We start from the raw sequence: 12,461 nt of genomic DNA, 5'->3' as shown, positions 1-12,461 counted from the left end.
CATTACACTTCCCAAAGTTCAGCTGAAACCTCTGACAACATGTGGCAGTAGAGTGAGGAGTTGGAGAATGTCCTGGCAGTCAATAAGCAGCTCCCCAGCAGCAAAACCACCTTTGGTGGTACTTAAGGTGGATTTTTTTCCAACTGCAACCATTTGAAACCCCCCTTTTCTTTGCAGGTGTTCCTGAAGAGCGACCGCGTTGCCAGGATGGTGCAGAGCGGGGGCTGCTCGGCGAACGATTCCCGGGAGGTCTTCAAGAAGCACATCGAGAAGAGAGTGCGCAGCCTGCCCGAGATCGATGGCCTCAGCAAGGAGACAGTGCTGAGCTCCTGGATGGCAAAGTTTGATGCCATTTACCGTGGGGAGGAGGATCCCCGCAAGCAGCAGGCCAGGATGACAGCGAGCGCTGCCTCGGAGCTCATCCTCAGCAAGGAGCAGCTCTATGAGATGTTCCAGAACATTTTGGGGATCAAGAAGTTTGAGCATCAGCTTCTGTACAATGCGTGTCAGGTAAGGTGGGAATGGAAGAGGGTTTTTGGGGAAGGCTTGCCATGCTATTATGAACTGGAAACTTTGTCTCAGCAGATTCTTTTGGAGAGAACTTCTACCAAGAAAGAGGGGGTTGGTTTATGGTGGGACTTCTGCACTGCCAGTGTTGTTCTGGCTATCCAAGTTGGCCTCCTTCTCTTGCTCATTTTCTTGCTCAATTCCATAGGATTGCTGAGATGGGAAAATTTTATTCCTCAGCTCTGTATCTGGTGAGCAGGTCTCTGAGGTGTTAAGTGGGCTGTTTGCCTGTGGCTTGTTTGTCTTCCTGTGTCACATCACCAGTCTGAATGACAGAGGTTCTTATAGCCTGAGATATCAGTCTCAGAGTCCCTGGGGTGGGTGGCTTATGCAGACTTGCCCAGTGAGGTTATACAGGTTCTCCCTAAGTAAAGGGAGCTCTGTGATCCCTGCATGCCTGTGGTGGAAGGAAGGAACATCCCAAAGCCCCACGGCCTCAGGGTAGCTCTGCTTGCACTTGGAAACCTTTCCCATTCCTCTCTTTTTACCCCAGAAGGGCCAGCTCTCCAGAGTTGCACAGCCAGGACTCTGCAGTGCTGCTTGTGTTTCCAGAGCTCTTGCTGAGGGCTGTCAGTGGCTATCCAGACTGCTGGTGACCCAGATTACAGTCCCCTGCTATTGGATATAAATATCACAGTGGGATAAAGGATGCCAGAGTCACAGAGAGTAAGGTGTGGAAAGTTTTTGGAAGAGGAGCAGACCACAGTCTTTTCCCTGTAATACAAGGCTTCAGCTTCTTATTGAAATGAATGCATTTGAGACCAATTCTGTCTGTCTTCTGTCTAGACATTTCCAATTTTTTTTAAGACACGGAGAATTATGTTTGATCTGTTTTTACTCCTGTAAAGAGCCTTAGTTATCTTGCATTTGTTGTTCTTCATCTCAAACCTTAATGACAGAGTGGGGAGAGGATAATAAATGTCCCTGAGTAATATATCTTCATGGTAAAAACTGCAGTGGCTGTCATGAATTTTGTTTACACAGATTTTGTGCCTCCATCCTCTGTTGGAAGAATTCTTTAAAATCAAAACCATAATGTTTTCAGTGATGTGTCAAGAACTGAGTCAGTTCTGCTGTGTTTTGGTTTACTTTTTGACTCAAACCAACTCCAGCCCTGTGTCTGTCTGACCTGTGCTTTGCTAAGGACCAGGGTGAGCGTGTGTGTGATCCTTCCCTCCTGGTTTGTGCTTCCCACTGAGGCAGAAAACAGTGTTTGATCACAGCTGCCCTGCTCTGTGGTCTCTGCTCGTTAGAATCTTTCTGGCTGACACTGTGAACCTAGAGGCTGCTCCCTGCAAATTGCCCTGTTGCATCAAGCAGTCTTTTTCCTGCATGAGTTCCTGGTTTTAGTCCTGGAGGATTTAATTCTGGGTCTTTTCTAATACTTGAAGGGAGTAAACCTGTAATTTAAGCTTTTACAGGAAGACATAATTTCTGGTGACAGCTGGAATTAGCATGGAAGTTACTCTGGTTTTAATACCTGGATAGTGAGGATTAGCTATGCAGAAGGGAAAGCCCTTTGTGCAATGCATTCATCAGAAAGCTGCAGGGTCAGCAGTCCTTGAGCAGCTGGGTGTTTTCCTGGGATGCAGTGGCAGTGGTTAAAGTGCTGTTGGGGGGGACCCTGCCCCTTGGGGAACAGGTCACTGCTGCTCCCTCTCCCTCTGCAGAGCAGCCAGGGAAACCACAGGTTTTGCTCTGAGAACCCTTTTTTGGATGCCACTCTGGTCATGTCATCCAGGCTGTACCATCAGGGTCTTTGGAGCTCTTGTGGCCAGCAGCAGATGCTTTGTATTTCTCTCTGGCCATGAAGCACAGAAATTGCTGTTCACCATTACTCTTTCTGCAGGGACTCATCCATTGCTTGCAGCCAGTCTGTTGGGGGTAGTTATGAGCTTCTCAGTGGTAATTTGGTATGGTATAAGCTACACTTTTTTTGACCTGTTCTTGTCTGCCATGCTTGGGAGGAATTGGAAAAAGCAGCCTTTTCCTTGGCAGGCTGTGTGAATGCCATCACTCTCTCCAGAGTGGCAGCACTGTGCTGTTCATGCAGTTTATCAGTCACCTGTGATTAGAAAAGCAAAGCCCATTGTCTTCTGTGGAGGAGCTGGCTGGCCTGTGCTCTCCCTTGCCTTGGTGTGTGTGCAGGCTGAAATTGCCCAGAGGCTGTGCAAGGAGACAAGGGGTGGCAAGGCTTTGTTGTCCTCCTAGTTGTCTTCTGTTTGGTACTGAGAGCCCCAAACACTGCTGGTAGTTCTGTGGTCTGAAAGTAGATGCTTTTCTCTACAGCCTCCTGTTATATCACACTCATTGCATAATGATTGCATCACTGGGACTGCATTTCCATTCACTTCTGAGATAATATTTTGTTTGTGCAGAAGGAGGATGATTTCTAAAGAGATTTTTTAAATACAGTAGCCCCAGGGAGCATGAGATAAGTGTATTCTTAATGTGATAGCAGTGATTTAGCAGGATCTAAGATAGCAGTTATTGATAGCAAGGTATTAATGCAGTTGGAAAGGCTTTTAGGAAACAAGGATGGGAAGTAGTGTTGTAGCAGCATAGTTGTGAAGATTCCAGTGTTGTTAAGCACAAACTCTGACTAGAACATTTTAAATAATACACGAGTCTTGCACTCTTTGCATAACACATGCCACGTGGCTTGGTGTTTCTGCTCCACTGGAGTCAGCATGGGAATTGAGCATCTCTGGCCCCAGCAGCAAGCTCCTCTGCTCTGTGAGAGGTGGTGGAGGGAGAAATGTGTTTCAGTCTGGTTTTTCTGGTCCAGAACCTGTTGGCAAGACTTAAATTTAGCTCTTCTGCTTTGTAATTTACCTGTGGCTGTGGAAGAGTACAAGAGGAGCTGTTTTCTGTATGTGTTGGGCAATTCCAAACTTGGGTTCTTGCTGCAGTTGGCATTTCCTAGGGTACTCTATTTCCTGCTGACCTTCATGAGCATCTCTGAAATCAGGCTGTGGTGTTCTCCCTATCTTGTTCTTTCCCAGCCGTAGGGCAGTGATTTACTTTTCTGTCTCAAGCTGTGTTTGGAAGTCATTTTTAGCTACAGTGAGAAGAGCCAGAGCTGGTACAGTGCTGTTCAGTTAATCCTGCAGCAGGAGCAGATGTTCAGATCTGTCTGTGATGAGCTGTGCAAGTCCATCCTCCTGCTTCAGAGGAAGAGTGGGCTCTCCCTGCAGAACTGCCTGAACTCTCAGGATTCACAGTCAGACTTTCTCTGCATTCCCAGCCCTGAAGTGTCCCATATACTGTGACAGAATAACCTGTCCAAGCATAATTCCCTTAGATGTAAGGTTTGAAAGCAAATAACTAAATATAGGCATATCTGACCTGCTGAATGATACTAATACATGGTCGTGGTTTTTCAGCATCTATTTCTGTCCATCCATGTAGAAGGCAAAACATCAGAGAAGTGTGCATGTGTGGGTGGGCTGCAGCACACACCAGGTGTAATTGCTGTCTGGCTATTTCATGTAAAGGCATAAAGACATCTCACCAGTGCAATTGGAGTTGTTTCATAAGTTTTGGGGCCCTGTGATTTTAACTAGGAAACATTTCAACCCAAATTTTCTCAAATGGAGCTGGCTTAAAACTAGAAATCACTGTTTTGACATTTATTTTCGCAGCTGAATTAGGACACTGTGTCCAAAGGCTGACATTTCTCACATAGCAGAAAGTTCCCCTGCCAAAATAAACTAACTCAAATGTTTGATTTTAGCTCAAGTCAGTATTAGAAATGATTTGCTGAGGTGGTGTCCTGCCTTCTGCCCCTCTCTCATCTCTGCAGTTCGTGTGGTTCTACCCAACATGGTTTCTTCACTTGCTCTGGTGTGTTGAGCCCCTCACGTGCCCATCCCATGCCCAGCATGTGTCAATCATGTGCCTGGCACACAGTCACAGGGCCATCCTGTACCCAGTGTGTGCCAAACACGTGGCATGAGCTGACTTTGCTGACTTAGCTCAAAGTTGGAGACATCTCCTGAAAAATACTTCCTAAATCCATTCTGTTTGCAGAGAAGCTGTAGTGGTACTTGGAAACTGCAGCCCAAGTAGGGACAGAAACTCCTGTGAGGCACTGTGACAGCCCAGACAGTGAGATGAAGGCTAAGGTCACCTCAGAATAAATGGTTGATTTGTGTGTATCCTCTCCAGATCAAGTATTTCATTTGGTTTGTTGTGGAATTCCCTGCCATGCCTTGCAATGAGCAATGAGTCCAGGTTTGTTGTGCACAGTGTGGAGTTACCTGTCTGTGCACATCCTTCAGTTCAGGGATGTCAGGGGGTTAGGATCAGATCCCTCCCTTCTGCTCCCTGTTTAAGAAACACAAAACAATTCCTTTTTATTCTAGCATCATCTTGAAGCTCAATGTCTGTTAAATATGTATCTGCAGTTCTGAGCATGTAAGCACTAACTCTGGCTGTAATGACCCCTTTGAAAGGGTGGGAGGGCTTGGACCCCCGAGCCCCCTACAAAGAGCCTGTCCTGGGGATGGTGAGAACCAATGAGCCTCCATGGGCTCCTCTCTTCAAGGCTGGATGCATGTGCCATGGACAACCTGCAGCTTTGGCCAGCACTGCTCTCCCCCTTGAAAATCCCCAGGGCATCAGCCTTACCCTGTGGCTTTTCCTCCTCTTTCACTATTTAAAACTCCTTTTGGTAGCTCCACCTATTTTCACTCTGTAAGCATCATCCCCACCCCGCCTTCTCCCTTCCACTTAAAACAAAACCACGACTAATAGAAATGGGTTAAAGTGGTTTAGAGATGATAAAAAGCCTCAAACCCCATAAAGCATCACGGTCTGTTTTCAGGAATTCTGTATTTATTTCCATGGAAACGGAAATGGCAGCCTGGAGCCTTCTGCAGGGTTGTAATTACTGCTGCAGCAGCTGCAGCTTCCTGTCAGGCCCGAGCAGCTCCCAGGGCCTGCTGTGGTTTAGTGCCCAGTGGGAAATTGGAAAAGGAAAAGCTCTGGGAAGTGAATGAAATCTTCCCTGTCCTAACAGCACAACGTAGATACTCACGTGGTCCTGTGGGGAGGAGGAGCAGCTGCCCTTCTCCATCAGCTCAGCCTGCAATGTGTTGAAGAATGATTTTGGCATGTGGAGGGACAGTGCAGTGTCAGGGGTGAGGATGGTGTCTGGCTCTGCTGGACCCTCAGTTGCCAGGTACATCCTTTGGGAGGGGTTTGCTGATGGAGGTTACCCAGGAGCCACAGAGAGGTGCCATGATTGTGCCACAGAAACAGTGACTCTGTGTGGTTCCTATGTGGGATGCATTGTTTGATATCTGTAATTTGGAGCAGGAGGGGTGGTTGAGATGGGACATCCGCCAGCTCCAGCATCTAGTGAGACCTCAGCCAGTTGGAGGGACATTTCAGGGCAGTGAGCAGGGTGGCCCTGCCAGCCCAGCAGTGTGCCACAGTGCTGCTGCCTTTTGGGGAGGACAATGCAGAGACCACTCTCTGCCAGGGTGGGACCCCAGCTGTCATCATGCAGTGCCTGATTTGCACAGACATGTGGGGACCTACGTGTGCACCCATTAGCTGTAGGATCAGCTTATGTTATGTGCTGTTATGGACTTAGAGAGCAATCTTGGCCCCTGTAATTAAATTTAAAGCAAATTAGCTCTTCTATTAAACAAAATAAATCTGATGTAGCCTAATGCTGTATTCTCCAGCTATGGCTGATCAATCGCTCCTGCAGAGAGCCGGCAAATGCTGCTGAGCAGATGGTCTTGGCTGAAGCATGGTCAATTAAACTAATTAAAGATGCTTTCATTTAATCAGAGGGTGTTTTAACCCTGTTAGCTGCCAGTTGGGGATGCGTTTTCGTGTACTAGGAACTTCCAGTTCTGGCCCTTCTATGGATTTCTGGTTTTCAGTCCCTTTACAGAAACCAGGCCAAAGTGCATCCAAAGAGCATATATCTAGCAGAGAGATTATAATGTCATGCAACAATAGTGAAGACTTGCAGAGAATCCAGTTATTTCCTTCTAACACTAACCAGAGATGTTTATTAGCCTGAAGAACTCTTCTGCAGTGAATCCTTCCCACCCTACTCCTGCCAGCCTTCCCTCTGGGTTTAGGGGTGGGGCTGCCTCTCCACAGCCTAGACAAGTGTCACTTGTTCCACCAAAACAAGCAGTGGCTTGTCATGGTGTATTATTTAGGGGACAGAAAATGGTTTCAGCATCCAGACAGGTTCTGGAGTGGAGGAGCAGCCTCTTGTTTCAGCTCTCTGCTTCCTTGCAAATATCTTGGCTGCTGGGAGCCCCTCTTCCTAGGAGTTCTGGACGTGGGTTTAATTCATTATGTGCTGCAGGAGTCCATGAGGACTCCTCTGAGCTGAAGCCTTCTTTTCAGATTCTGTGATTTATCACAACTGGGCACCCTCACCATTTCCTGTCCCCCTGCCTCACTGTAAGGGGTGACAACACCACCTGCCAGCGAGGTGAGAGCCACCAAGAGAACTCATTAGTCTCATGGAAGATCATGCCAAACATTCTGGAGAAGCAGCAGTGGAGCAGAATCATGGATGCAGCCCAGGAGTGACCCCTCCCTGGCTGCACAAAGGGCTGCAGCATGCCAGGACCCCCTTCCTCTGCCTTTCCACCTGCTTCTACACATTGAATTAGAAACAGTTGGACTTTATCCAGAGGCCATGTGGACAACTCCTACTTCAGCATCATGGATCCCTGCAGGTACATTAGGGCTAAAAGCAGGGTGATTTTCAAGATGTTCATTCTTTTTGAAATTATAAAAACCCTTTTTACCCTCATCTAATTAACAAGGTGTTTTTGTGGTGCAGCATCAGCTGAACGCTCTCTGTTGTCTGTGTGGACTGATTAATTTTTGCAGTTTAAGGCTTAAATTACCATCAAGATATCTCTTTCATTTATTTTTGTTTCAGTTGGCCCATGAGTACTTTTCATCATCTGCATTCATGCTGCAAAGGAATGCATAAAAAATAACCATGGTTACCTTATAAAACATCATATTGATGACTTGACTTTTCCAGCTTACCTTAGCCCTTTTATATAAGGACTGCTGTTTCTTTTCTTTCATTTAAAATATAGTTGTTGGTGCTTTTCTGGTGCTTAGCCAGATGTTTGGGTTTTTTCCCCCTGATCAGGAGCTTCATTTCAAATCAATATTTATTATTACAATTTTGTTTCCCTACCATAACCTTGCATTCTGAAAAGAGGAATTGAGTTGTGAACTCCTGGCTCTAGGTAGGAGAGACTGGTGAAAGTATGAAGGATTGAGCTCGCTGATGTGTTGATCTGCTGCCATTTGCAGCAGAGGTCTCTGGGAAGGGAAACACTTTGATCCTGAGATACCAACTGGATAGAGAGCTGTTCTGGTGTCTGCTGCCTCTGCAAGTGCCTGCCTGCTTCCACCTCTGAGCAAAGAGAGGGTTGGGAAGATGAACCTTCCTGGAACAGCTGTGCAGGGAGATGCTGAAGTGGTGGGGAAGATTTTGCAAAAGCTTGAGAAATGGGAGAGTCCTTGAGCATCACTAAATGTGACAAAATTGGGGAATTACAGCTTGAAACCGTTTCAGTGGAGAGGAGATTTGGGGTGGCACAAAGTACAGACTCCAGAGGTGTTACCTGTATTGGTTTTGGGAGAGGGGAGACTGAGAAATGGGGAAGCAAAAAAAAGCGGACAAGAAGTTGCTGATTTAGAAACAAACACTTTGCACTGAAAAACCCAATGATCCCATGGAGTACATTGCCACTGTGCAGAGTATCCAGCCTCAGAACACCTGGAGGGTCTGCCTGAGGGGAAGCCAAGCCAAATGGTGCCCATTACAGGGGGGAGGGAGTGATAGCTAAATGTGCTGCATAAAAATTAAATGTTTGTTGCTAATCTTTCCCCTAATATCCAAAAAAACAAACCAACATAAAATGCAACTGAGATGGGCCAGAGTTCAGTTTCTGAGTTGGCTTCCATGGGGTCTGGTTCCAAGGTTTCCTGAGGTAGGATTTGGCTCTCAAAATGCTGCCTTTATTTTGAGCAATCTCTCTTGTTTCTCTAACTTTGAATTCAGTGCAAGCCACTGTACATAAAAACCAGTTTCTCAACGTGGAGAAACATTGTGGACTGTGTCTTGTTAGGGAAGGAAAATGCCACTCCTCCTGTTTGTCTTTCCCTCAAGCAGAGATGATGAGCAGAAGACATGACAAAGAAATGCCCCCTCTGGCCCCTTTTGGAGAACGTAATCTTCTTTTTTCTCAGAGCAGCATTTGTTCCCTGCAGTACATGTTCCTGTCAATCAGCCCAGGAGGCCTTGGGAGACAGAAGGGGTGTTATCCAGACCTCTCTCTCTTTAAGCAAGGAACTGCTAGCTGCAAAAGAACCCATATGTGATGCTTATCTTAAGGAAGGCTGGAATACTTAATAAGACATAACTGGTGCATGACCCTGCTCTATGTTAATGCCTCTCTTTCTCTTCCTCTTCCTTTTAACTGGAAATACAATGGAGCCACTAGAATTTAATTCTGCACGTAGGTCTTTAAATCTAATTTGAATTCCACATGAAAATCTCAATGCTTTGCAGCACTTCAATCCTTGCTCATGTATTTTATCAGTGATTACCTTCCTGGGGAACTTTTAATGCCTATCTCTGGAGCAAAATGGAAAGATACAGTCATGGTGGGGTTATCCATGGTCATGCTGGCTTGTGCCAGAGCTCCAGGGGCTTCATTTCAGCAATGTCTTGTCAGAGAGCCTGGGCTGGTTCCCACTGAGCTGTGCTAGCCTAAGGTTACACACTATTCTTTTGGTTTTCTTTTTATCATGTTATATAGAGAGATCATTCTTCTGACATACATCATCCACTAAGGGAATATTTTGAAAGTACTACATTAATATTTTACTAGGTTTTCTCTAATCTTATTTCTGTAAGATGTGGTTTCCTCAAGGCTGCTTCTTTGCAGTCCATATTGTGTTCAGATTTCCAGAAAAGGGAGTTATTTTTAAAAAAGGAAAAAAAAAATATTCACCAGTCCTTTCCTTCACTCCTTATATTTCATTGTTCAGGCCACCAGTGTTCCATGCAACTTAAAAAATGCTTCATGTCACAGCTTAGGATGTGATAGTGTAATTTTAATTCAGAAGAAACTTTGGGAGTCAAATGGATCAGGCCATAGAAAGTACTTCATGAATATAAAATACAGCTGGGTTAATCTTCCAGTTTTCATCTAAAAAGTACCAAATTAAAAAGAGAATAGGTATATTTCTTAGCAGAAATGAGATGCCAAGAATTTTCTTCAAAAGGATATCAAAGTAGGCACATATTTGTTCCCACTGAGCTGACTATAAATTGGGAAATGATCAACAAAGTAGATTTCATGCATTTCAAAGGCTCAGCCTCAATATTCCTAACTTACATAACCTGCTCCTTACCTCAATCTCAGTGCTGAGTTTTCATATTCAATACACTACATTTTTTCTGGAACATCTGATTCTACTCATGTTTGTGAGAAATTAGAGTGCAAGTTCAATAGGGAATTGGATGCAACACAAATTCAAATACAATTTCTCATGTATCTGAAAGGCCTATAGTAGCCTTTATCATGTAAAAACTGTGTTGGCCTCAATAGCACAGATTTTGTTGTATAATGCAGGCAAGCAGTGATGTTTCCTAACAGCAGTGATCTGTGCATGTGTTTTTCAAGTGTTGTAGCCAGCCTTTGATCCAGTTTTTTTGTCTCTGACAGAGAACAGTAAGAACATGGGGAGGTGATAGCGCCATATTATTTGTCATGAAGTCTTTGTAGAAGCACTGATAGCTGTGACAGGGAAGTGAGTGGAGTTTCCATGAGCTCTGAGTGCTGGTGGCCCAGGAGAGCACAGAGTGGGGTGGAGGTTGGAGTCTGAACCCTCTTTGCTCCAACCACAGCCATGTTCCAGCACCCTGTGGGCTTTGTTGGAACAAGGCTTGCCTGCTTGTGTGCTCAGGCTTGAGCCTTAACATTCCTCAGATGTGCACAGGAGGAGACAGCTAAAATTACAGGCATTTCCCACAATAAATGAGAACAAAGAACAAGTGCATAATTTTGCTGTCCTCTTCTGAATGTGCTGCATGGGGAATGATGTGTGCAGTTCAAAAGGTGCTGGGGAGGAAGCAGGCACAGTGACAGACAGTGGCCACAGGTCAGGCACCCTGACTTTGCCCAAGTTTAGTTTTGTTTAAGTTCCTGCTCAGTCCCATGGGTGCAGCTCATTTCTGCATCTTGCCTGACTGCTGCCTGTGTGTGCAGCTGGACTGGCTGCAGCACCAAAACTGCACAGCTCCAGTCATCATTAGTCCACAGGAAGGGAAACTGGGCAAGGTCTACATTGATGGTATTTTGCTTCAGGTATCAGAAATCAGAATCAAAATATTAAGTCGCCAACAAAGGTGGGAGACCTTGGAAGATAGCACAAATTGCAGTGGGATGCTGGAGGGAGTGTAAGGCTTTAATCCTTAGCAGAAGGAACATCAGTGATGAGTTCTCTTTTTTCCAGGCTGAGAACCACGAGTTGTTGTCTTCTGTGGAGAGTTTTGCTAAATATAACTATCTTATTTCGTGACCTAGTTAAGTCCAAACCTGACAGGGAGAGAGCCTTTTGAGTGTTTTAAATTATAAAATTCTAATAGCGGAGTAATTAAATGGTCTCGTATTTCTTCTCAACACCAGTCGTTTATCATGCTGATATTTCTGCCAGTTTGTTGGAGAGCTGATGTTGTGCAACATTGGTGGAATGAGCTGCAGGCATGTGTTGGGCTGCCAGTGCCAGGAGTCTCGTGCACCAGGACTGACAAAATAGCTGCAAAACAGAGATGTTGTCCATGGAGAAATTATTGACACAATAATTTTATTAAGTCCCATGATGCCTGTTAGGTCTGATGAGAATGCCATTGCCAAGTGTAGCATTTTATTTTGTATTTTAAAATCACATTAAAACCCAGTGCTCTTTATTTCTGAGGCAGGGTGTAATGTCAGCAACAGTTCCTCATCATGGTACTCACCATCCCCTCAAAGCTTGAATCTTATTCCCTTGCCATGCATATCCAAATTCTTACTGTCAACACAGGCAGATAGTGATAAGACAAGAAGGGGCAATTTTAAAGTAAAAGAGAAGAGCGTTAGATTATGTATTAGGAAGAAATTTTTTAATGTGAGGGTGGTGACACGCTGGCACAAATTGCCCAGAGTTTTGCTCGGGGCAAAACTTCAGATTACTGAAGCTTTCAAGGCCAGGTTGAATGGGGCTTAGGGCAATCTGGTCTAGTGGAAGGTGTCCCTGCCCATGGCAGAAAGGTTTAGAAAGAGATGGTCTGTATGTTCCCTTTCAAACCAAACCATTCTATTATTCTGTATTTCTACAAAAAATGTAAAATATCAAGTAGTCATTTTCATTGACCTTCTAACTCTGCTCTCCATTGACCTTTCTGCTTATAGATTTTCTCTTTATTTGCCCTTTTTTCTCCCTAACAGTAGATTTTGGCTGGGAACAGTTGTGCTCAGATGGTCAGGTATCATTTGAGTGTAAATTAGCTGAAGGAGCTGTGGCTGCCACTGTCAAAATGATTCCAAAATAACTTTGTGTGGGAGAGTGATGGTCAGACAAGAGAAGCGTGGTTTGGTCTGCTTGAGGGGAATGGAGTTAGAGGGGATGATGCCAGTTAGATTAATAGAAGAGAAATTCACTCTTAAGTACTGGCTTATATCAGAGATCCTTCATGTTACAGTGGCCCCTCATGGGTGTGCAGCAGCAGTATTTGGAAAAGGGTCTGTTCCCATGAACATCTGCAGTATTTGAGATGAGGAACAGGAGTTTCTTTGGGGCTGGTACCACAGCTTTCCTCTGGGAAGTCCCTGCTG

The 12,461-nt window shown here is 45.1% G+C and overlaps 1 protein-coding gene across 10 annotated transcripts in view; it reads left to right on the top strand.

The window, feature by feature from the left end:
- Positions 1-12,461, top strand: part of CADPS (calcium dependent secretion activator) — a 203,784-nt gene that overhangs the window by 44,049 nt on the left and 147,274 nt on the right. For all 10 annotated transcript variants that reach the window (XM_058813144.1, XM_058813143.1, XM_058813147.1 and 7 more), the window contains exon 3: positions 178-510. In XM_058813144.1, coding sequence (XP_058669127.1) covers positions 178-510 — 333 coding nt within the window. The remainder of the gene's footprint in view (positions 1-177; positions 511-12,461) is intronic.

The sequence above is a fragment of the Ammospiza caudacuta genome, chromosome 12 (assembly GCF_027887145.1).
Source record: "Ammospiza caudacuta isolate bAmmCau1 chromosome 12, bAmmCau1.pri, whole genome shotgun sequence".
NCBI classification, from domain to species: domain Eukaryota; kingdom Metazoa; phylum Chordata; class Aves; order Passeriformes; family Passerellidae; genus Ammospiza; species Ammospiza caudacuta.
The sequence above is the reverse complement of the archived record's forward strand: the minus strand, read 5'-3'. Positions and strand labels throughout refer to the sequence as shown.